Source organism: Hippopotamus amphibius, chromosome 3 (assembly GCF_030028045.1).
Source record: "Hippopotamus amphibius kiboko isolate mHipAmp2 chromosome 3, mHipAmp2.hap2, whole genome shotgun sequence".
In the NCBI taxonomy this organism is placed as follows: Eukaryota; Metazoa; Chordata; class Mammalia; order Artiodactyla; family Hippopotamidae; genus Hippopotamus; species Hippopotamus amphibius.
The window spans coordinates 119,186,877-119,213,163 of NC_080188.1; the positions used below are offsets into that span (position 1 = coordinate 119,186,877).

The 26,287-nt window shown below is 46.9% G+C and overlaps 1 protein-coding gene and 1 pseudogene across 1 annotated transcript; one reads left to right on the forward strand and one right to left on the reverse strand.

The window, feature by feature from the left end:
* Positions 1-410: 410 nt before the first annotated feature.
* Positions 411-2,246, reverse strand: LOC130848268 (soluble lamin-associated protein of 75 kDa-like). The gene is given in 3 exon segments (XM_057726539.1): positions 411-1,623; positions 1,625-1,931; positions 1,934-2,246. Coding segments are annotated over 3 exon segments (1,833 nt in total).
* Positions 2,247-3,896: 1,650 nt separating this feature from the next.
* On the forward strand, positions 3,897-24,399 carry LOC130848750 (pregnancy-associated glycoprotein 2-like; annotated as a pseudogene).
* The last annotated feature ends 1,888 nt before the right edge of the window (positions 24,400-26,287 follow it).

Genomic DNA, 26,287 nt, shown 5'->3' on the forward strand with positions numbered 1-26,287 from the left:
AAAAAACAAACAAAAAAAACTCTTAGTATAAAAGATTTCTGTGATCCTTACAACTGATGGAAACCCTACTACTTTCACAGTTTTTTAGTTTATATTTTCTGGAATATTAATGGTCAGATATCCCCAACTGCTAAAGAAAATATAATATGATATGGTTTCCCAAAATCAAAACATGGTTAATAAAAATAAAAAAAGTGTATTTACACAAAATAGCCTGAAAAATTAAAAAGAATGGTGAGTCCTAGGTCCTGCAGGGGAGGGGGAAAGCGGCATCATACATAAGTTCAAACGGAAAATTTCGAATTTTTGTCCTGTGCCCCATGCTATTTATTAATTGCCACAATTTTAAAAACAACAATCATGTTACAAAGAAGAGGATTTATGATCCGCATTTCTTCCTCATTCCTCATTCAGGTCAGTTTGGCTTTCTTCTTCGCAGGTCCTTTGTGCCCTTTGGCCTTTCTTCTTAAATTCCTCCTGTCAACCACAGGCACTTCCACGTCTATCTCCTCTGAGCTGCTATCCACAGTCTTCTCTGTTGACTGAGTCAACTGATCTAGTTGTTCAGAAGACGCTTCAGACTGCTCCTCTGACTGGTTCTTCTGTCCTGCATTCTGTGAAAACAGCACATCTTCAAGTTCAACCTCTATCAAAGAGCTCTGAGGAAGAGCTGTAGGTGTTTCTTGGGGCTCGGCTACCCCCTCCTCACCCTGGTCTTCCAATGAAGCAGTAGTGTTGGGTGATACATTTTCAGGAATCGATTCTTCAGAAAATTCAGCTATCACAGAGTTTGGAAAACCACTGTCAGACCGTTCTTCATTTGGGATAGTAGCCATACTGTCTGAACTCCCCAAATGTGCTTTCTTCCTTGAAACTAGAGGCAGCTTCTCTTCGGTGTGCCCCTTGTCATCAGATGGGCCTTCATCTAGCAACATTTCTGAGTCAGTTACATGTGAAGTTTTATCCTGTGCAAAAGCCTCAGGAGATTTTGAAGATTCTACCACCAGTGGAATAAGATTCGTAGAGTCTTCAGTGGAATTAAAAGACTGCCATTTTAATTCTTCATCTAAAGCTTCACTAATGGAGTCCTCCTCTTCTGTTATAAGTGAAGTCTTAAGAGTATCATCCAGTATCTCACCATTCATAGGCTCTAATTCAGATTCCTTTTCACCTTCTTGCTTTGCCAGGCCTGGCTGGGTTTCTGGTGCTGGTCGAACATCTTTATCACTACTTTCATCCTCAAATTCAATCACACTCTGTTCAGGTTCTTCTTCCAAGAATTCTTCTGAGCTCTCTGATGTCCTTGCAGTGGACTCCAATTTGTTCACTGAAGCTGTAGGTGAAGTCTGGGGAGTCTTTTCATCTTCCCATTGAGAACTACTAAATTCAGAATCCTGAAACCGCTTTCCAATCTTTGGCCACTTTAGATGACTACTTCGAGTACGAGTGGAAACAGGTGTTTTATCATGACCTTCAGAAGTGCTTGTAAAGGCATCTTTTAGAGAATCAATAGTTAGCTGCATCTCACTAGACTGACTGTCTTCAGCTCCTGTTTCATATTCTGGAACAGATGCAAGACCATATTCTCCAGACATAGGTCTTTTATCTTCATTTTGAGAAACTAATTTTAAGTGTTTCTCTTTGTAATGCTCTGGTGATTGGTATTCTCTGGTACCAGTGTCCAACACCTTCAACTTCCCAAAGCAGTTCATGGTCTCCTGGGTATTTTTCAAAGTACTGGTTGCAAGCTATATACACGAGTGAAGTCAGTGGATACCGCAAGCCAAGTGCATCTTTGGTAAAGGAATCAACGAAGTCCTCCAGCGTATGAAGCCCAAGGTCTTTGCCTCGATATTTCTTTCTTACAAACATTGTATCAAGAACTGGCAGTTGGTAGCTCTGGGTAAGAAAGGAGGCACATATACTTCCTGCTTAAGCCCCTCTCTAGAAGGGACAGATGTTTTCACAATATCATCAATAGCCCACCACTGATCAGCAAGATAAAGTGCCACAGCTGTGAGTGAGTCCTCAGGTGCAAAAAGAGCAAGAACTTTCTGGGTCTGATCTCCACCACAGAGAGGTACAAAGCCTACATCTGACAGGCTAATAGGAATCATAATATTGAGAAGAGAAAAACATTCAGGATTTTCAGGGTCCCCACACCTTAGATCTGACATGTAATCTTCAGCAGAATTTTCCAACTCCTCATGACTGCAATTATCCAGCATATCCACAAGGAATGCCATCCTCTCCGACGCGCCGCCTAAGCCGCCCCAGCCCGGGAGAGGAGGCGGAGCCGCGGGAATGAATGGAGCCGGCGCTGGCTCGCTGGCGACCGCCGGCCTGGGCCGGGGCCGCGCCGCTCGCGGCTGCCGGGGTGGGCGCGGCCCGCCTGCCCCTCGCCCGGGACACCCGGCTCCTGGTCTGCGGGTCGGCCGCAGCCCACCGTGCCCTCCGGCGGCGTGACCCACTCGCGCCTCAGCGCCTCCAGCCTTCGCAGCCGCGCGGCGCCCGCGCCCACCGCGAATCCCCCCGCCCGCGCCGCGCCGCGCCGCTCGGCCCCTCCTCGGCGCCGCGGACACCGCCCTGCCTCCCGCCGGGCTCGCGGGTCAGGCAGGCGCCGGGCAGGTGCGCGCTTGGCTAGCCGGGGAGCGCCAGGCGCCCCCGCCCCGCCACCCGCGCCCCCTCTCCCCTCCCCGCCCTCCGTCGCTAGGCAGAGCGCGACGCCCCAGCTCAGGCAATGGCCCGGTATTAAGGAGTGACCTTGGCTTAGGTACAAAAATAGGTACGGGTAACGAGGTAAAAATTTTATTGAGAAGTTCATGCTTCTTATCAGATCAATTAGTGGCCCATAAAGGAAAATCAGGTCCGGTCAGAGCATATGTAAAGAGGAGCTCTTGGTCACCACTGAATGCTCAGAACACACTCTTTCCTGAGTACTTAGACCCAGGAAAGAAGCATGAAGTATTGTGGGATCCTTGGGCTGGTGGCCTCTCAGACTGCCTAGTCATGTAAGTGCCAGGACTGTAAGTGGCATCATCTCTCTTTCTGGGGTTTTGTTGTCCTCTTATACTTCCACCCATCAGGGTTAGAGGCACATGTAATCATTCCCTGACAGTCTTGAAGTGCAACTCACACTCACTGATGAATACTTCCCCATGGAAACAAGTGTCTTGGGGAGGGCCTGCAGGGTTGCACAACTCTGGGAATGCCAGTCACATCATGACCTATGTGAAAATGGCATTCCTTGGAATTGTTCAGGGCACAACCTCTGCAACTGTAAGTGTGGTCCTGTGGAACAGCATTTCTCCTGTATTAGCTTCTGGGTCTTTTCTCTGTCTCCATTTCAGTGTGAATGTGTATTTGTCTTCATCTCTGTATCTCTCTCTTTTATCTCCCCATAACTTTGGCTGTCTCTGTGCATGCAGAACTCCCTGAATTATTTTCTTCCTATTTTGAGTATTCCTTGCTTCTCTAGCCTCTTAATTTCCCTAATTTATTCCCCATCTCCTGGCGTCCTTCTCAGCACTCTCTTCTCTTTGAGCCCTGGTAATGGCTGTCATTGTTGAGACTTCCTACGTATCAGGTACATTACATCCATCATCTCACTTAATGCGCACAACATTTAACTGATGGGGAAACTGAGACTCCAAATGGTCATATGACTTAACCATGATTACACAACAGAACCTGTATTTACACTGAGGTCTTTGCCCTGGTCTTTGTATGGCATCCTGATATTAACATGACACATAAAAATGCTGGGAAAATGCACAGCACCATTACAGTGCAAGGACTGACAGTCATATAATAACAGAGACAGCTGATTTCTGCCCCTTTCTTGTTTCCTTTTCCCAACGCTTGGTGAACGAATCCCTCTGATGAAGATCAAGACCATGCGAGAAACCCTCAGGGAAAAAAACCTGCTGACACATTTCCTGGACAAGAACACTGACAACAGGTCCCAGAATGCCATTGATGACCCCAAAATTTCTCTTCAGCCCCCAAGGAACCACCTGGATGTGAGTGTGTTGGGAGGATGGTGCTCCACAACTCCACCTGGTGCTCTGGCCTAGCACTGGGGTTGACCTGGAGGAGCCAGGCTGGATGTTGAGGCTGGGGCTCCTGCAGGAAGTAGAAACACTGGGAACAGGGAGTCCATTCCCAGAGGAGAAGGCACTCTTATCCTCAACCCCTGGTCTGTGGTGACTGGGCCCAGCAATGCCCAGGTGGCAGGAAAACATCCATTTCTGTGCCAAAGATATGTCATTAGTTTGAGGGAGATTGTACTTTCTGACCTAAGTGAGCCACAGAGTTAAAGATGAAAGGTAAGCCATGTCTAATCAAAAGATAAAGCCAACTGCACATCAAGTTTGAAACCCCAGGCAGGGGAAGTTCAGCTTCAGCAGATCCAAGGAGGACTCCATACTGACCCTACGGCCTGTGACACCATAAAAATCTAACACTCTGGTTATTGTTATTGATTTTAAAAAAGTTCTCTTCTCTCTTTCAAGAATGCATAGGTGAGCCTGAGTGATAGGAAAAGAGTAAATACATATCCAACAAAAGGGCCAACTGCTTGGTGTTGATAAGACACGATCTGAGTTTAGAAAAAGTGGCCTGGGATGACCCAGGAAGGCCACCTGGAGAAGGAAACACTCAGGCTGGGTGTTAAAGGTGAAGTGGAGAGCTTCTCAGATGAATGCACCAGGACTTCCCTGGAGGTCCAGTAGTTAAGAATCTGCACTAACACTGCACTGATGCAGGTTTGATTCCTGGTGGGGAACTAAGATCGCACATAGACCAAAAAAAAAAAAAAAAAGAAAAACAAACAAACAAACCAAATGAAGGCACAGGTCTGAGCAGAGGCTGTGAGGCGGGGCAGTTCAAAGTTATTTCAGGGGACATGGAACACCTTGAGGGGGGCAGCACCCCAGGAATCAAGTGTGGCCAAGCAGCCAAGCCTGCCATAACCACCCCTCCTTGGCCCCCCTAGCTGGGCTACTTTGGCAACATCACCATTGGAATGCCCCTCAGGAGTTCAGGGTTGTCTTTGAACCCAGCTTATCTGACTTGTGGGTGCCCTCCATCCACTGCTCCAGTTCCTCTTGCTGTGAGTTCCTGCACCCCCACCCTCCCTTCTTATATTCCTCCTCCAATGCCCTTCTCCATCCTTGGCACCTTAGGGATACTCATCTCTTGTGTGTGCAGGTACACACAAGCTCTTCAGCACTCACTCATCCACCACCTTCTTGCTCTCAGGCTGGCCCACAGACCTCATTTATGGATCTGGGAGGATTGTTGGATTTCTTGGCTATGACACCATTCAGGTAACTAGAAACCAGAAGCTGAGTCAGGGCTGGCCCTCGGAGTGACCGTTGCTTACAAAACAGTTGCAGCACCAACTGGGAGGGCCCATCTTTCCCAAGGTCCCCTAGTGGCAGGCTGCCCTTCCCACAGGGCATGTCCCTGGGGCGACGGGTGATAGCACCCCTGCTGACATAAAAACTCCCAGAATGGCTAACCCAGAGAGTGGCTTGGGGTGTGGACTTGCAGCATCTTTGCCCATGAACAGCTCAAGGTTCATTTTGCTGGGAGGAGGGAGGGGGGAAAAACACCCACTTTTCTATTCTCAGACCATACCAGGCACTTTCATGGTAATAACATGTTTAATCCTGAAACAAAGCCACACAGCAAGCACTATGAGTAGCTCCATTATATAGAGGAGGAAACTGAGGTGCAGAAAGCCAAGACCTCTTCATGGTCATGCATCTGGTAAGCGGTGGAGCTGGACTGTCAATCAGAATTCATGTAGGTGTGGGGTATTTGGGGAGAGGACAAAACTGTTCTTGGGCCCCTCAGGGTAGCCAAGGGAGTCAGGCATCTGGGAAAAGAAAGCAGGGGACCACAGATGTGGGAAGGGACCGATAAATTGGTTCTCACTCTAGGGGCTTTTGAGAGTTTAATAAAAACTTTGGCCTGAATCCCCAAAGTGACTGACATCTCTCGCTCTCTCTCTGTCCCCCACACACACATAGACACACACACACACACATAGACATACACGCACATCCCCCAAACCATGTTAACCAGGCAGAATTTTCATAAGAACCCTGCTAGCAACATTGTATAATGGGCTTCTGTATTCCTGGGCAGATTAGATGCAGAATTCACAATGCATTGCAATGAATTCAGTCCATTTCTGTCATCTGATCATAGTGATGCCAAAGACAAGACTACTCTGCTCTCCACTAATTTTATTCTCAACTGGGAACCACTTGGTCCTGTCCTGAGTCTCAGTTTTCCCATCCATACATTAGACATGTGGCCAATTTTATTCACTTCAGATTTTTTACTCGCACACAGATGGTGTGGGCAGGAGGAGAGAGTGTTGGTTGAAATCCACAGCCCTGCACAAATGGAACTCGAATTCCTGTTCCAGCTTGGTCTACCCATCTGAGGTCCACCCAGGGCACAGCCAGGCCTCAGGTCTTCTCTGCGGTGCTCATGGCATCTCCACCCCAGCCCAGTTCCAGCCCACTTCCCAAACCTGTACACAGAACACTCTCCTCTCCCACAGATTAGGAATCTTGTGGACGATTTCCAGCCATTTCACCTGAGCGCTACACAGATTGGGTCAGAGTATGCACCCTTGGATGGAGTCCTGGGCCTGGGCTACCCCTGTCTCTCCCTCTGGGGGACCACCATTGTCTTTGACAACCTGAAGAGAGAGGGCATCATTTCTCAGCCTGTCTTTGCCTACTACGTAAGCAGGTAAAAGGCCTGAGCTGCACAAGGTCTCTCTCTAAATCAGCTGTGAGATACTTTCAGTTGCATGAAAAATTATCGACCACCTGCTCAAGAAATTTCATGTGAGACTGTCTACACCAGTGTAACTGTAGCCTCAGGGCCACATCTGGCCCTGCCACTGGGTTTTTGTAATTAAATTTTTATTGAAATCCAACAATGAAAAAAAGAATCCAACGATGATCATGGGCTGAAGGGCAGAGGCTTGGACTAGGGTGGTGGAGGGGAAAGGGAGAGCAATGGAAGGTGTCAGGATACAGGTTGGAGGGAAAGGCAACAGGATTTGCTGATGGACTTGATATGGAAGGAAGAAGAGGGATGGCCAGAATGTTTACTTCCTGACTAACATTTTACTGGGAGCCCAGGACCAACTACATAATTAGCAGGAACCAAAATGAAAATGTGGGACTTCCTGTTCAAAAACTGTTAGGAAGTTCAATATAGGGAGAGCAGAGACTTGGAGCCCTGCTGAGCATTGAGCCCCATAGATGGCACAGGTCACAAGCTGGTGAAGCCAAACCTGGGTGAGCCTGCCTCCATGCCCTTAGTGCCTTCAGCCCTTGGTTTTTCTGAAAAATGACAGGCTACATAAAGGGGAAATCAGACCCTCCAGCACGGCGTCCTCTGAGGGTATCTCTGAACACTCTAGTTGCTGAGGGGATCAGTCCCTCTTCAGCAGGGTGCATGGTCAGAGTCCAGCCAGGCTGCCCAGCTTCAAATCTCCTCTGTGCCACTCATTAGTGGGTGACCGACCTTGGTCAGGTACACAATCCCTCACTCTGGGGCTCTGCACACACCAGAGATCAGCTGAACCAACCTCTCTCCTCTTTTTCTAATAGTACCTGGTTCCATGTAGCAACATCACAAGCCTGTCTCCTGTCATCTTCACCATCAACAGCAACCACTACCCAGTGCCCACTCAAGCCTACATATAGAAGGTGAGGGGCCAACCCTGGGGGCTGGTTCTCAAATCTGGTCCTTGCAGGACCCCTGGGGCTGCTGCAGAGAGGGGGGCACACAGCAGGCCAAGCCACACTGCTGTAGATGGTGCTGATTCCCTGTGGCTGGGCCAGTGCCTCCCAGAAATCCAACCACTTGAGAGTAAATGGGAGCCTGGGACATCCATCATCCTGGAATAAATGGAGACACCACCACGTGCCAGCATGGTGTGAGAGGGGAACACCAAGGGCCTCTGCTCTCAAAGAGCTTCAGTTCCACCAGAGCACTCAGATGGTTGCACATAGAAAGTCAGTGCTAACAATCCCTGAAATATGCAAAGTGACCAGTGGGGTTGGCTGGGGACAGTCTCAGTGTGTTGTCCCACCATCATGATTAACAGTCTCTCTTCCCATCTCAAAAGTTTACCAATTGGATGATCAATTACATGGTTCCCTAGTCTAGCTGCAACTTCCCCTTGCTAAGCCCTAGGTCCCCCTCTGTGTGTGGAGCTACCAGACCCCTCTAGTAGGAAGGCTGCATGACTACCTCTGTGGGGAGGTTGGATGCTCACATGAGTAAAGAGTGCACAGTGACTGCACAGCCCTGGCACAGGGTTTAAGCTTAATGTCAGCTCCCTGTGGGAGTTCAGAGGAGTCTGATGAGCTCAAAGAAGGCTTTGAAGAGGACAGGGAATTTCAGTAATTTGAAATCCCCAGCCTCATGGAGGCAAGAGGAGGCCTACTTGAGTTGAGGCAAATCTACCCTGGACTCCATGCAAATGGCACCCCTAGGGGCTGTGCCCAAGTGGTGCCAGGACCAGATTAGGAGTGATGAGGGCTACAGACAAGGGGAGCCCCATGGTAATCACCCAACCCAGCCTGGAGTGACCAGGGAGGGTGAGTGTGAGTCCTGGAAGTCTTCCTACAGGGGCTGAGCACAGTCTTAAAGAACAGGTTGTGGGAAAGAGAGAGAAGAAAAGGCATTCTCCACAAAGGAAAATGTACACAGGTCAGAAGGAAAGAACAGGGGAACTACAGGCCATTCTTGTGCTTTTTTAAAATTTTAATTGTATTCAAGTATAATTGATATACAATGCTATATTAATTTCTGCTGTATAGCAAAGTGACTCAGTTATGGATATGTTTGTGTGTATATATAGATATATATACACACACACACACAGAGACATATATATATATATATATATATATATATATATATATATATATATAGTTTTCCCTATTCTTTTCCATTACGGTTTATCACGGGATATTGCATAGAGTTCCCTGTGTCATTCAAGAGGACATTGTGTATCCATCCTCTATATAGTAGGTTGCATCTGCTCATTCCAAACTCCAAATCCTTCCCTCCTCCAACACCGTCCCTTATGGCAAGCACATGTCTTGGCCATTCTTGTTCTTGGATTGACATCCCACTTCCGCAGCTGCTGAGAGAGCCACTTGGTTCTTCCCAAAGGAGGCAAATACAACTGAGAAGCTGCCAGCTCCGATTACTGACTGAGGTGGCAGATAAGGCCTCAGGCTGACTGGGCTCTGTTTCTGTATCCCCCAATGCCAAGACCAGCTTGGCGACCCCGGGCAAGTGATGGGTGCTGCAAGCTTAAAGAAACACAGACACAGATTTAAGAGAAAGATGAGACCAGGGGACTCAAGACCTCTAGGATCAAAAGCCTCACTGATTGATCCCACGTTGCTTTTACTGAGCTCTCGGCATAGCCTAAGGGTCTAACACTCCCAGTTTCATCCCACAATCAAGGTTATCTTTGAAGTAAACAAACAAAGGCCTCACATGACTGGGGGCAGTGATCTTTGTTTGCCTCCTGGGTCTGATTTGAGCTGGGTGTGGATTTGAGCTAGGTGTGGATTTGAGCTGGATGTGGAAAGCAAAGCAGCCTGGGTGCAGAAGACCTCTCTCAGAAGGATTAAGGGTCTGTGCCCCACCCCTGTTGGCCCCTCTGCGACTGTGCCTGTCTTAGGTTGCTCCTCCCCTGAGGAATCTCACCTGTCTCTGGGTAACCAGCCATCCTCCGGGGCCAAACAGGGTGATATGAGGTGTGCAAGTGAGAAAGGGGCTGCACCCCCAGAAAGGGTCAATTTCCTGTTTCCATGGTAGCCTATGCCCCCATGGTCTCCACACCCAGCACTCTTAGTTCCTCCGCTGCTCAAGCAGCACATCCTGCATCCAGTTGCTCAGCCCACATACTTTAATTACTTTTAGTAACATTTTCAAGGTTTCAGAAAGGCTTCTGAATGTTTTCCCACACCCCAGAGTCTTCAGCACCACAGCCTCAGCAACTTTAAAGGGGGCACAGAGAACTTGAACCAGTCAGAGACCTGGATCCTTGGTGAGGTCTTCCTGAGGCTGTAAGTCTCGGTTTATGATCGGGGAAACAACAGGATTGGCCTGGCTTCTGCATTGTAAATTTGGGGGCTGCTTCAAAAATCAATCAAGCCCACTCCAACTACACACTCACTCACAGGTAGGGCACTCCTACCCAGGGATGGTGTTGGACTGTGTTTGGTGCTCTGCAAAGTCCTATTCTCAGTAAAGAATAAATGATTCCATTCCCAATGGTGATAATACAAAAGGGTGCCTCTCTTTGGGTCAAGGAGGTGCTTCATAATCAGGCAGGATCTAGAACCACTCTGAATCATAAGTGAGAGGAGCCCAACTGCTTTTAGCTTCAAAGAAAGGGGAAAGCTATTTGAAAGATACTGGGGATCCGGGACACAGAAAGCAGAGCAGGTCCAAACATCTCAGGGACTGGTCCCAAGAAATCAGAAGCCATCAGCTCACTCTTTCTCTCCCTCACTCTTTCCCATCTCTCATCTATGATTCTCTTACCCCCGACAGCTTTCTTCCCTCAGGGTTCTACACCTATATCCCCAAGGCTTTTCACCCCTAAGTGTAGAGGCTTAGAAAATATCAGGACCCCATTGTGAACTCTGATTGGTCCACCTCAGATCATGTGTCAGGCCTGGACCTATAATCCTGTCCAGGCCATGGGGTAGTATGATTGGCTTTACTTGGTTACATGGCCCTGCCCACTGTGATTGACAGTTTTTTTCAGCACCATGTGACTGGAGGTGGGGCAAGGAAACCCCAATGGAAGTGACAGGGGGTTGTTCTAGACCATGGAAGAGTTGGTGACAGCCCCACAAATTCTGCCATCTCTCATTCAGAGGGATAGTAAGAGGTAATAAAAATAGACTATTCTTCCCATCTCAGAGGAACTCTGGCAGTGGCCTCCTGCTTCAGGGGCTTCTGGGTAAGGCCCTTCAGGCTGTGGTGGTTCCGTTTGTCCCCCACCCGAGTCACAATCTCTCTGCCACCGATACCTACAGTGTTCTTTCCAGGCCCACTTACCTACTGACAGCACCGTGTGGATCCCTGAGCCAGGCCCACACCTCTAGGGTCCAGCATGATCCTTCCCTTGGCCTCCAAGGCTGTTGGTGAGAATGCCATTTTTGTAAAGGGGGACACAGCATGCACAAATCTTTCAAACTTTCTGAGCTTCCTCCAGAGGCAGTACTACAAAAAATTTGTTTCAAACTCCCATGGTTTGGCCATTAGGAGTGGAAATATCACTTCTCCCACCTGGAGACCCTAGGCAGAGGTCCAGTCTGTGGATAGAAGGGGTCATAGGTGGAGGGAGACCCAGATGAGAGAAGGTTCAGGAAACAATAAATAAGGTGGAAAACAAACCCAAAGACAATGCATAGTATGGGCCTTTACTCAGCCAAAATGAACATCAGCAAAAGGGACATCTCACTTCCTTCCTCATCTTTTCATTCAGTAAAAATTTACTGAGCACATACTATGTGCCAGGTGTTGTGGTGGACCCCAGGGTTAGAGGACTGGGTTAGGAACACACCACCAGTTCATGGAGACAGATAAAGAGACAACCCGCAATGGGGAGGGCCAGATGGAGAAAAAAGAGACATGTGGGTAGGAGGCCAGTGGAGTGCGTGGCTTCCTCTTCAGGGAGTCAGTGAAAGGCTGGCATAAGACGAGGGGCTATTGACTTCGGTCTTGCCACCCCCACCCTGAAACAAACCTCTAAGCCCTGCCATTACCATGTGTGTGCAGATGTGCCATATGTCCACATTTATGTGTGCCTTGTCTCTTTGGGATTATGATTGGCTTGAGGTGAGTGAAAGAGGACCAGTTGCAGAGCTGATAAAGGGGGGGGAAGGTGAGAACAGAACCAGCATTTTTTTAATAGTAAATATCATGATCTGGGCTTAATGGACACTCAAGTGAACAGTTTGTCAAAGTCATTTTCCAAGTGATCGTCATGGAACCATAAGCAATGTCTCTCTGTTGCTGAGAAACCACCCATAAGAGTAAGAGTAATAACTCTGATTAATTACATAGGCCATTTCACTGTCTCCCCATGAGCCCCTGCAGGGCATGACCCCCACTGTACAGATGAAGGAAGCCTCCTCCAGCCTTCTGGCCCCAGTGCTAGTGACAGCCGCATAGTAGACCCTCAATAAATACATGTGTAATAAATGAATGGATGTATTCATAGATGCTTCCATCAGAATACACTGCTGCATCCATGTTGGGAGACATATGGTGTCAGCAGGGCTTACTGCCAAATATCAACCAGAAAAAGGCAGGTTTTGCTTCCCTAGATGAGCCTAAGGCCAGGGCAGGAGCTGTGTCTGCTAATGAGCTCACTGTTCTTCAGGCTCTATATTAGTATCCTGTGCTACCACCATGAAGATTAATTTTTAAAAGAACTCTTATTGAGATATAATTGACCTACAATAAACTGCATGTATTTAAAGTATACAATTTGATATTTTTTCTTATTAGTAATGTATAAATGGCAATCCCAATCTCCTAGTTCATCCCACCCCAACCCCCCTGGCTTTCCCTCCTTTGTGTCCATATGTTTGTTCTCTACATCTGTGTCTCTATTTCTGCCTAAAGAACTGGTTGATCTGTACCATTATTTTAGATTCCACATATATTCATTAATATACAATATTAGTTTTTCTCTTTTGGACTTCCTTCGCTCTGTATAACAGTCCTTAGGTTCATCCATGTCTCTACAAATGTCCTAGTTATGTTAACTTTTATGACTGAGTAATATTCCATTGTATATGTGCAACACATCTTCTTTATCCAGTCTTCTGTTGATGGACATTTAGGTTGCTTACATGACCTGGCTATTGTTAATAGTGCTGCAGTGAACATTGGGGTGCATGTGTCTGTTTGAATTATGGTTTTCTCTGGATATATGGTTTTCTCTGGATATATTGCCATGTCATACGGTAATTTCATTTTTAGTTTTTTAAGGAAACTCCAACCTCCACACTGTTCTTCATAGTGGCTGTGTCAATTTACATTCCCATCGAGAGTGAAAGAGAGTTCCCTTTTCTCCACACACTCTCCAGCATTTATTGTTTGTAGACTTTCTGATGAAGCCCATTCTAACCGGTGTAAGGTAATACCTAATTGTAGTTTTGATTTGTTTCCTTAATAATTAGTAATGTTGAGCAGCTTTTCATGAGCCTCTTGGCCATCTGTATGTCTTTTTTGGAGAAATGTCTATTTAGGTCTTCTGCCCCTTTTTTGACTGGGTTGTTTGTTTGTTTGTTTGTTTTTGGATACTGAGCTGCATGAACTGTTTATATATTTTGGACATTCATCCTTTGTCTGTTGATCCATTTGCAAATATTTTCCCCCATTCTGAGGCTTGGTTTTTTGTCTTCTTTATAGTTTCTTTTGTTGTGTAAAAACCCTTAAGTTTCATTAGGTCCCATTTGTTTATTTTTGTTTTTATTTGTGTTACTCTAGGAGGTGGGTCAAGAAAGATCTTGCTGAGTTTTACCTCAAAGAGTGTTCTTCCTATGTTTTCCTCAAGGAGTTTTATAGTTTCTGGCCTTACATTTAGCTCTTTACTCCATTTTGAGTTTACTTTTGTGTATGGTGTTAGGGAATGTTCTAAATTCATTCTTTTACAAGTAGCTGTCTAGTTTTCCTAGCACGAATTATTGAAGAGGGTATCTTTATTCTGTTGTATATCCTTGCCTCCTTTGTCAAAGATAAGATGACTATATATTTGTGGTTTTATCTCTGGGCTTTCTATCCTGTTTCATTGATCTATATTTCTTTAATGAGCCAACTCTTCTTCAGGCTCTAAATTTGTAGCCTGTGCCTCCAACATGAGGATAAATCTGATCTTCATCATTTTTTTTTTTTTTTTTTGGCCACAACACATAGGATGTGGGATCTTAGTTCCCCATCCAGGCATCAAGCCCACCTCCTTTGCATTTGAATATTGAAATCTTAGCCATTGGACAACCAGGGAAGTTCCAAAGTTTGATATTGAAAGCGACAAGCTTACCCCTCCTTCCACTTTTATCGTTACCAACTGCAGACAAAAGAGATTTATAGCCACTGGTGAGAAAAAAGGTAGAAAAAACAGGAAAAAGATAGATCTTTGACACTTCTTGAAAGAGTGTACATTTGTACAATCTTTTTGAAGGTGACTTTCTTAAAATATGTATTGTCTGATCCCAACAATTTTGCTTCTAAGGTTTATGTTAAAATGATGACCAGATGCACTGGAAAACTTAAATAAGCAAGGGTATAGTCCTCATAGTCTCCTACAAAAAGGACAATCTGGGACATCACGGAGCATTAAACATAAAGTGTCCACAGCATAGATAGGCCATCATGCAGTCAACTGCCTTAAAATTGTGTTTTAAGAGCATATTTACTGCTAGGAGAAACTGTCCCAATATGATATTGAGAGAAAAGAACAGAATACAAAATAGCATGATCCCAGGTTTACTAAGCACATGGAAGACAGTGTGGCATACTCACCAGGCATGTACATCCTGCAGCTTTTCTGCCTGGGTTCAAATCCCACCTCTGAAACCTACCAGTCATGTGACCTTGATGAGTTCATTTCTGGACAGCAGTTTCCTATCCTGTAAATTTGGGACAAAGATAGTTCCTCCCTCACTAATCATCAGCAAAATGCAAATGAAATGACAGAAAGATACCATCTCACATCCATTAGGATGGTCAGTATCAAAAAAGAAACTAAAACAAGTGTTGATGAGGATGTGGAACCCTGTACACTGTTGGTGGGGATGTAAAATGGCGTAGCCACTGGAGAACATAATGCAGGTTCCTCAAAAAAATCAAAAAGAGAATTCCTATTTGATCCAGCAACCCCACTCCTGTGTGTATATTCCAAACAATTAAATTCATGATCTCAAAAGGACATTTGTCCTGTCATGTACATTGCAGCATCCTTCACAATAACCAAGTTAAAGAAACACTTTAGATCCATCAACAGTTGAATGGATAGAGAAATGGTACAAGCATACGATGGAATATCATTCGGTCATTTTTAAAAGAAATTCATTCATTTATTTGGCTGTGCTATCTCTTATTTGCAGCATGCGTGATCTTCAGTTGCAGCATGAGGATACTTTAGTTGTGGCATGTGAACTATTAGTTGTGGCAAGTGAGATCTAGTTCCCTGACCAGGCATCGAACCCAGGCCCCTGCATTGGGAGGGCAGATTCTTTTCCCCTGGGCTATCAGAGAGGTCCCAGTCATGGCTGTTTATATATTTAATTTGTTTCAATGGATTTGATATGATTCTAAAAATGAACCTTCTGCCTCAGATTGGGATTTGAACCCTGGTGGCCAGAACTCAAGCCCCACCAAAACCCTGACTGACACATGAACCCACACAGCTGGGGCTCAAACCCAGCCAAAACTCAGGCTGGGACTGGATCCACATAGTGAGGACTCAAACCCGGCCAAAACCCAAAGTCTTCCAACCAAGATCACACACCTTGTTTCAGGATTTAAGGAAGCTCAGGTTCTTGATATCACATCACAGAGATAATTGCTTGAGACACAAACTATTAGGTAAGAAGTGGATTTATTTAGAAACACAGTCCATAGAAAGACTGTGTGTCATCTCAAGATGAGAGGGACTAGGGTATGTTGTTGTCAGTTTTTGGTTTTTGTAAGGGTGGGTACTTCCATAGGCTAAAGAGTGGGGAGAGTATTCCAGCTATTTCAAGAAGGGGTGGGGATTTCCAGGAATTGGGCCACCACCTATTTTTCGATCCTTATGCTTTTATTTCTGATCCTCAGGTCTAGTGGAAGTCAACTTTTTTGCCATATTGGACCCATTTGGCTCTATTCAGTTTATGTCAAGTCCTCAGTCTATGTCATTTTTTCAAAGGTTGTGCCCTGCCCCCTTCCCTCCTGTTTCAAAATTGTGTCACTTTTGGCCTCTTCGTTTGGATTCCTAAATTTTTGTCTCATCCCTGGTTGTCTTTGAAGGCCCTCAGGTTTCTGGTCCTTCAAGATTCCCAGGCTTATCTTGTACACTTCTTGGCCCAGCCCTGAAATCAGCCATCTCTTCGAGAATCTCTAAATCCTCTGGTGGGAAATGGTATTTAGAGGCCACAAGCTAAGCCTCAGGATAGTCAGTGTTATTAAATTGCCATTGCTTCTAGGCTTTTCAGAGCTCAGAGCCCAGAAGCACAGATTATCATTTTAAAAAAAAGGAAAATAATCTCTGTATCTCTCTTTCAACTCTCCAACTCTTTGACTGTCTCTGTACCTGCAGACATCTCTGAGTTTTTTTTTTTCTTCCTATTTTGACTCTTCCTTTCTTCTCTAGCCTCTACATTTCCTAACTTATTCCCCATCTCCTAGCTTCTTCTCTAAGCCCTCTCTTCTGCCTGAGCCCTGGGAAAGATCAGGAAGGCTACTTCTAGGCTGTTTTATCTCTAACAAGGAGTGTGGCTACAGCTAAGTCACAATCTCCCTGCATTTCAAATTCATCCCCTGTAAAATGAAGGCAATGATCCCCCTTCTATCTGCTTTCCAGAGCTTCTTTGCAAAAGATACAGTGGGATGGCAATAGCAATGGTAATAGCTGTCATTGTTGAGACTTCCTACATATCAGGTACCTTATATCCATCATCTCACTTATTACTGACCACATTCTATATGGGGGATGGGGGTTATTATGTTCCACCTTTTTACTGACGGGGAACCTGAGATTCCAAAGGGTCCTAAAACTTACTAAAGATTACACAAGGGAACTGGTATTCAAATCGAGGTCTTTGCCTTGGTCTTTACATGGTGGCCTGGTAATAACATGACACGTATAAATGCTGAGAAAATACACAGCATCATTACAATGCAAGGTATGACAGTCATACAATAACATGGACAACTGATTGCTGCCCCTTCTTTGTTTCCTTTTCCCAATGCTCAGTGAAAGAATCCCTCTAATGAAGATCAAGACTATGCAAGAAACCCTCAGAGAAGAAAACCTGCTAACAAATTTCCTGGAGGAGAACACTGACAGCAGGCCCCAGAATGCCAGTGATGACCAGAATATTTCTCGTCAACCCCTGAGGAACCACCTGGATGTGAGTGTGTTAAGAGAATTGTACTCCCCATCACCCCCTGGTGCTGTGGCCTAGCACTGAGGTTCACCTGGAGGTGCGAGGCTGGATTTGGGGCTGGGGCTCCGGAAGGAAGAAGCAATACTGGGGAACAGGGTCCCCATTCCCAGAGGAGAAGGCACTCTCAGCCTTAGCTCTTGGTCTGTGGTGACTGGGCCCAGCAATGACCAGGGAGCAAGTAAAAATCCATTTCATGCCAAAGATATGTCATTAGTTTGAGGGAGATTGTTCTTTCTGAACTAAGTCAGCCATGGAGCTGTAGGTGAAAGGTGAGCCGTGTCTGATCAAAAGATAAAGCCAACTGCACATCAAGTTTGAAACCCCAGGCAGAGGGAAGGTCAGCTTCTGCAGATCAAGAAGGACACCAGAAAAAAGTTGCTGGGCCCTATGGCCTGTGACACAATAAAAATCTAACACGCTGGTCATTGTTATTGATTTTAAGAAAGGTCTCATCTCTCCTTCAAGAATTCATAGGCCAGCCTGAGTGATAGGCAAAGAGTAAAAATACATGTCCAACAAAAGGGCCAACTACATGGTGTTGATAGGACATGGCCTGAATTTAGAGGAAGTGGCCAGGGGTGACCTATGAGGGCCACCTGGAGAAGGAAACACTCAGGCTGGACCTTGAAGGGGAGACTGGACAGCTTCTCAATTGAAGGCACCAGTACTTCCCTGGAGATCCAGTGGTTAAGACTCAGTGTTAATATTGCACTAGCACAGTTTTGATCTCTGGTTGGGAACTAAGATTGCACATGGAAACACACACACACACACACGCACAAATCAAATGAAGGCTGAAGAGAGGCTGTGTGGTGAGTTAGCTGGAAAGAGACTTCAGGAGATATGGAACACCATGAGGGGTCAGCACTCCAGGAATCCAGGGTGGCCAGGTCAGCCAGACCTACATTAACTACCTCTCCCCGACCCCCATAGCTGGCCTGTGTTGGCAACATCATTATTGGAATGCCTCCTCAGGAGTTCAGGGTTGTCTTTGACACTGGCTCTTCTAACTTTTGGGTGCCCTCCATCCACTGTTAACAGTCCCACCTGCCGTGAGTACACCACTTCCCCTCCCATCTTATATTCACCCTCCCACTCCCTTCTCTGTCTTTAGCACCTGGGGGAAACTTATCACTTGTGTCTGCAGGTACACACAAGCTCTTCGACCCTCACTTGTCCACCACTTGCCGGATCTCAGGCCGGCCATACAATCTCAAATATGGCTCTGGGAGGATTGTTGGATTTCTTGGCTATGATACCGTTCAGGTAACTAGAAACCAGAAGCTGAGTCAGGGGTGGACCTGGGAGGGACTGCTGCTTACAAAACAGATACAGGACCAACTGGGAGGGCCTGTCTTTCCCAACATCCCCTAATGGCTGGCCTCCCTCCCCACAGGGACTGTCCCTGGGGATATAGCGCCCCTGCTGACACACAAACTCCCTGAACAGCTAACCCAGAGAGTGGCTTGGGATGTGACTTTGCAGCTCCTTTGCCCATGAGCAGCTCGAGGTTCATTTTGCTGGGAGCAGGGAGAGAGGGGGAAAAAACACCCACTTTTCTATACTTAGACAGTGCCAGGCACTTTCATGGTAATAACATGTTTAATCCTGCAACAACCCCACACAGCAAGTACTATGATTAGCTCCATTATACAGAGGAGAGAACTGAGCTGCAGAGATCCAGGGCCTTGAAAAAGTGATGCATCTGGTTAGCTGTGGAGCTGGGCAGGACATTCAGGATTCATACAGGTGTGGGGCATTTTGGGAGAGGCTAAAACTGATTTTCACCCCTGGGGGCAGCCGAGGACTTAAAGCATTTGGGCAGGGAAAGCATGGGGCCACATATGTGGGAGGGGCCTGAGAAATGGGTTCTCACTCTAGGGGGCCTTTGAGAGTCTAGTAAAATCTATGGCATCTCTCTCTCTCTCTCTGTCTTTCTGTCTCTGTCTCTCTGTCTCTCTCTCTCTCTCTCACACACACACACAAAGCACATCCCCAAAAACATGTTTCTCAGGCAGATTTTTCTTAACAATTCTGACAGCAATTTTGTTCAATGAGCTTCTATCTTCCTGGGCAGATGCAGAATTCAAAATTCAGCTCATTTCTGTCATCTGACCATAGTGATGCCAAAGAGAAGACTACTCTGCTTTCATTTTGTCCTCAAGTGGGAACAATTTGGTCCTCTCCGGAGTCTCAGTTTCCCCACCTTTACAGAAGACATGTGACCAATTTGACTCACTTCAGATAGTGTGCACAGGAGGAGCAGTTGTTGGTTAAAATCCACAGCCCTGCACACATGTAACCTGAATTCCTATCCCAGCTTGGTCTAACTAAGCATCTGAGGTCCACCCAGAGCACAGCCAGGCCTCAGGTCTTCTCTGAGGTGCTAATGGCATCTCCACCCCAGCTCAGTCCTAGCCCCATTTCCCAAACCTTTATGTGGGAACCCTCTCATCTCCCACAGATTGGGAACCTTGTCATCCTGGCCCAAACATTTGGCCTGAGTGAGAAACTGATTGGGATGGAGCATGCAATCTTTGATCATGTCCTGGGCCTGGGCTACCCCAGCCTTGCCCATGAAGGGACCACCCCTGTCTTTGACAACCTGAAAACATGAGGAATCATTTCTCAGCCTGTCTTTGCCTTCTACTTGAGCACGTAAGTCTGAGCTGGAAAAGCCTCTCTAAAACAGCTGTAACATGCTTTCAGTTGCATGAAAAATTATAGACCACATGATATAGAAGTTTCCTGAGAGACAGTGTATCACAGCATAGTTATAGTACCAGGGCCATATCTGACCCACCACTTGTTTTATAAATAAATGATTATTGGAACACAACCATGCTTATGGGGTCAAGGGCAGCAGCTTGGTCCAGGAGGGTGGAGGGAAGAGGGAGAGCAATGGAAGGTGTCAGCATACAGGTTGGAGGAAAAAGCAACAGGATTTCCTGATGGATTTGATATGGAAGGAAGGAGAGGGATGGCGGGAATGTTTCCTTCCTCACTAACATTTTACTGGGAGCCCAGGACTAGCTACCCAATTGGCAGGACCCAGTGCAAAATGAAAATGTAGCACCTTTTGTTCAAAAAGTATTAGGAATTTCAAGATAGGGACTGTAGAGGCACAGCATTCTGCTGAGTATGGGGCCACAGGGATGGTACCAGTCACAGGCCCATGAAGCCAACCCTATGTGAGCCTGAACCCATGCCCTTAGTGCCCTTGGGCCTTGGCTTTAGAAAAATGACAGGTTATGCTAGGGGGAAGCCAGACTCCTCCAGCACAGTGTCTGTGAGGGTATCTCTAAGTACTCTGGTTGCTAGAGGGAACCAGGTCCTCTTCAGAAGGGTGGTGGTTGGAGTTCGGCCAGGCTGCCCAGCTTCAAACCTCCTCTATGCCACTCATCAGTTGGTGACCGACCTTGGTCAGGTACTCAATCCCTCTGTGCCTCAGTTTTCACATCTGCAAAATGGAGACCATAGTAGTGCCTCTGATGGGTGGATAAGCACAGCCCTCAGACAGTGAGTGTCATTATTCTCTGACAAGGAGTCCTCCCTCTTCCTTCTCTCCTTAGTGGGAAGGAGAATGGCAGTGTGGTGATGTTTGGTGGGGTGGACCACAACTACCACAAAGGAGAGCTCAAGTGGATACCAGTGTCTCAATCCCACTACTGGCAAATAACCATGAACCGGTAAGCCTTTCTCTCTGAGGGTCATCCCCAAAGATGCTCCCACAGGTACACACGGACACATGCAGACACACACAAATGCATGATCAGACACACAATTACACGGAGACACATATACTTCAACCACAAAGACACACGTAAACACACAGAGTGACACATATAAACACACACGGAAACATGCAGAGAAACACAGATACAAACACACACACACACAGATATATATACTGACACACACACAAACATACAGGTAAACACACCACCAGTGGTCTCATAATCACCACAGGTCTACTACCAAGGGCTCTGACCAGGATTCTGAATAAATTCCAGGGGGGTGTGTGCAGCCCAAAGAGGGCTGCACCCACTGTGCTGGGAGGCAGATAGCATCATTTGAGGACATTAAACTGTGGTGTAAAGAGGATCAGGGAGAATGACCAACTGTCCAGGACTACCTGGGAATGATGGAGTTCTTAGTACACAAAATTGCTAGTTTAAAACCAGGGAATGTCCTGGACAAACTGGAAAAACTGGTCCCCTTAGGGAGAAGCTTACCAGTTGGATGTATTCTTGAGACCTGAAAGCAACTCATACAAAGAGACACTTCCCCTACCCATTGCCACCAATGCACCCATCAAGGGAATACAGTGGGGCAGGGGATATAACAGAGAGAATCAGGAAACTGGGATCCAGGAGATCCCTGAGAACAAGGGAAAATAACAGGTGGGATTCTGTGTGATACCCTCAGACAGAAGTTTACATGTCCTTTGGAGGCCCCCTGGGCTAGCTTGGGCATTGCCTGGCCAGGGTCTCAGTGTCTGAGCTGGGTGAGGGGTCCTACCTGGGAAACAATATCTCCCAGGGTAGCCTGCTTTTTCCAGCTCAACACTCTGAGCATCTGCTGCCCTGCAGAACATCCATCTCCACTGTGTGGATTGATCATTATTGGTCAGACACGAGACAGAGCTCTCTCATGGATTTCTTCATTCACTCACTCATTCACTCAACAAACATATATTGTGCATCCACTGTGTATTGAGCACTTGAGGGAGGCACTGAGGATACAACTTGCCCTTACATCTAGTGAGGCAGACGTATGTGAAATGAGTCACACACATAACAAATGACCACTTTGGTACTTGCTACAAATGAGGATGAATCTTCAGAGAGAGTGACCAAGACAGGAGCCTGATATTGTCTGCGGGGAAGACTTCCCTGTAAAAGTAACATTTAAGCTACAACCTGGAACATGAGGAGAAATTAGCTAGACAAAGGGGATGGGGGTCTTCTAGGAAGGGTGACCAGCACATGCCAAGATCTAGAGGCACAAGAGAGCCTGGTGCATTCAAGAACTGAAAGGAAGTCAAAGAAGGTTATATGACCAGAGCAAAGGAAAACAGAGTCAGGGCATGAGCTGAAGGACTGTTCTGGAGACAGTCAAGGAGGGGAGTAGTCATGGGGGAAGGCCTCAGAGTGATCTTGTTGCCCACTTTGCCCCACTGTCTCTCAGCATCACCGTGGACAGGCTGGATATTGGTTGTTTCCGTGGCTGCCAGGCCATTGTGGATACTGGTGCCTCATTGCTGCTTGGCCCAACTAGACTTGTCACCACCATCCAGAAGCTCATCTCTGCCAGGCCGATCGGTCAAGAGGTGAAATGACATGCCACAGGGTTACTCTGGGGCTCTCCAGGGATCAGCTGGGCTAACCTCTCTCCTCTTTCTCTAACAGTACGAGGTTCCATGTAGCAAAATCAGGTGCCTGCCTACTCTCATCTTCACCATCAGTGGAAACGAATACCCAGTGCCCCCTCAAACCTACATCTGGAAGGTGAGGGGCCAACCCTGGGGGCTAGTTCTCAAACCTGGGTCTTGCAGGAATCCTTGGGCTTCTGCTGGCTGGAGGGCCCATCTGCAGTCAGAGCAAAACCACTGCAGATGATTCTGAGTCCCCATAGCTGGGGCAGTTCTTCCCAAAAAACCAATCACTTGAGAGTAAAAAACAGTCTGGGACATCCATCATCCTGGAATAAATGCATACACCACCCCGTGCCAGCATTGTGCGAGGCACAAGGAGAGGGGAACGCTAAGGGCCTCTGCCCTCAAAAAGCTTCAGTTCCACCAGAACACTCAAATGGATAAACACGGAAAGTCAGCTCTAGCAATCCCTGAAATACACCAAGTGACAAGTGGGGTTGGCTGGGACACTCTCAGTGTGTTCTCCTACCATAATGATTAACAGTCTCCCTTCCCATCTCAAACGTGTCCTGGTTGGGTGACCAATACATAGTTCCTCTAGTCCTCAGCTGTAACTTCCCCTTGCTAAGCCCCAGATCCCCCTCTGTGAGTTGGGCTTTCAGACCCCTCTGTGGGGAGGTTGGATGCTCACATGAGTAAAGGGTGCACAGTGACTGCACAGCCCTGGCACAGGGTTGAGGCCTAATGTCAACTCCCTATGGGAGTTCAGATGAGGCTGATGGTCTCAAAGAAGGCTTTGAGGAAGACAGGGAATTTCAGTAATTTGAAACCCAAAGCCTCATAGGGTCATTAGGAGGTCTGCTTGGGATGAAGCAAATCTACACTGGACTCCATGTACATGCCACCTCTGGGGGCTGTGCCAAGTGGTGCCAAGTCCACATTAGGGGTGATGAGGGCTACAGGCAAGGGGACCACCAGGGTAAGTCACCCAGCCCAGCCTGGAGTGGTCAGGGAGGGGGAATGTGGGTCCAGGAAGTCTTCCTAGAGGGGCTGATCACAGTCTTAAAGAGGAGGTTGTGGGGAAGATATAGAAGAAAAGGCATTCTCCACAGAAAAAACAGTGGGCATGGGTCAGAAGGAAAGAATAGGGGATCTACTGGCAATTCTTGTTCTATTTTTTTTTATTATATTGAAACATACTTGATTTACAATGTTCTGATAATTTCATATGTACAGCAAATTGACTCAGTTATGCATATATATATGAATGCATATATATTTTTTCTATTCTTTTTCCTATTCATTTCCATTATGGTCTGTCATGGCATATTGAATACAGTTCCCTGTGCTATACAGGGGGACCTTGCTGCTTATCCATCCTCTATAAAGTAGTTTACATCTGCTAATCCCAAACTCCCAATCCTTCCCTCCCCCACTCTCCTCCCTCAGGGCAACCAAATGTCTTGGCCATTCTTTTTCTTGGATTGACATCCCACTTCCACAGCTGCTGAGAGAGCCACTTGGTTTTCCCTAAAGGAGGGAAATAAAACTGAGAAGCCTCCGGCACTGGATACTGAGTGGGGTAGTAGATAAGGGATCCGGCTGACTGAGGTGTGTTTCCATCTCCCTCAGGGTCCTCAGGGCACCTGTCTCAGCAGGTTTGGAGGGGACACAGAGAAACAGAACCAGTCGGAGACCTGGATCCTGGGTAACGTCTTTCTGAGGCTGTATTTCTCGGTTTATAATCGGGGAAACAACAGAATTGGCCTGGCTCCCGCAGTATAAATACTGAGGCTTCAGGAATCAATCAGGTCCACTCCAAACACACACTCAGTCACACGTTGGGCATGCCTGCCCATGGATGGTGGTGGACTGTGTTTGGAGCTTGGCATAGCCCTATTCTTAGTAGAATAAAAGATTCCATTCCCAATGGTGCTAATATGAATTGGTTCCTCTGTTTGGGTCTGAGACTTGCATCATAATCAGGCAGGATCTAGAAACTTATCTAGAGGTGAACCAGAAGTGAGAGGACCCCAACTCCAACCAACTTCAAGGAAAGGAGAGACTTCTTGGAAGGATACTGGGGATCTGCGGCCCAGGAACCAAAGCAGATCCAGAGCAGATCCAAACATCTCAGTGACTGGACCCAAGAAATCAGAAGCCATCAGCTCACTCTTTCTCTCCCTCGCTCTTTCCCTTGTCTCATCTTTGATTCTCTTAGCCTGACAGTTTTCTTCCCTCGGGCTTCTACACATATATCCCTAAGACCTCTAAACCTTAAGGAAAGAAGCTCAGAAAACATCCAGTTACCAGGGAGGTCTCTGCTTGGTCCACCTCAGATCATGCATACAGCCCTGGACCAACCATCCGGGTGGTGGCATGGAGTACTATGAGTGGCTTTACTTGGTCACTTGGCCCTGCCCAACATGATTGACGGTTTCCTCCAGCACCACATGACTGAAGCTGGGGAGAGGCAGCCCCAAAGGAAGTGGTAGGTGGTGTCCTAGACCATGGGAGTGTTGGTGACAAACCCATCAACTCTGCCACCTCCTCACTCACAGGGATAATAAGGGGTGATAAAAATACATTCCATTCTTCCCATCTCAGAGGACCTTTGGCAGTGGCCTTCTCCTCTGGGTGAGGCCCTTCAACCTGAGATGGTTCCCCTTTGTTCCCCCAGCCCAGTCACACACTCTCTGCCACACACACCTGCAGTGTCCATTCCAGTTCCACTTCCCTAGTAACAGGCCTTGAGGATCCCTGAGCCAGACCTACCCCTCCAGGGCCCAACCTGTTCCTTCCTTTGGCCTCCAAGGCTGTTGGGGAGGATGCCACTCATGTAAAGTGGGACTCAGGGTGCACAAAGCCTTCAGCCTTTCTGAGCATCTCTAGGGGCAGAGCTACAAATGATTTGGATCAAGCTGCCATGATTTGGCACACTGGAGTTGAAGCATCACTTTTTTAAATCACCTGGAGACCCTAGACAGAGGCCCAGGCTGGGAATAGCAGGGGTCAGAGGTGGAGGGGGATGCAAAAGAGACAAGTAGCAGGCGAGAATAAATAAGGTGGAAAACACACCCTAACATAATGCATAGCATGGGCCTTTACTCTGGCAAGACAAACATCAGGGAAGGGATGTCTCATTTACTTCCTCATCTTTTCATCCAGTACAAATTTACTGAGCATCTGCTGTGTGCCAGGTGCTGTGGTGGACCCCAGGGATAGGGGGCTGGGTTAGGAACACACCACCGGTTCATGGACAAAGATAAAGAGACAACCCCCAATGGGAAGGGCCAGATGGCTAAAACAACAGAACTATCCATAAGAGGCCAGAGGAGTGAGGGGCTTCCTATTCTGAGAGCCAGGGAAATGCTGGGGTGGGGGACATTGACTGCAGTCTTCCAACCAACCCTGAAACACACCCCTAAGATCTTCAGTTACACTGTGTGTGCAGATTTGCTGTATGTCCTCAGTTATGTGTGTCTGGTCCCTTTGGGATGGCACTGGATTTTGATTGGCTTGAGGGCAGTGAAGGAGGACTTGCTGCAGAGCTGATAAAGGAGGGAAAGGTGAGAGTAGACTAGTAGTTATTTTTTGTTTGTTTCTTTGTCTGTTTTATTTTATTTTATATTTTAATTTTTTTAATTATCCAGTTTTTTTACCAGAAACAAAT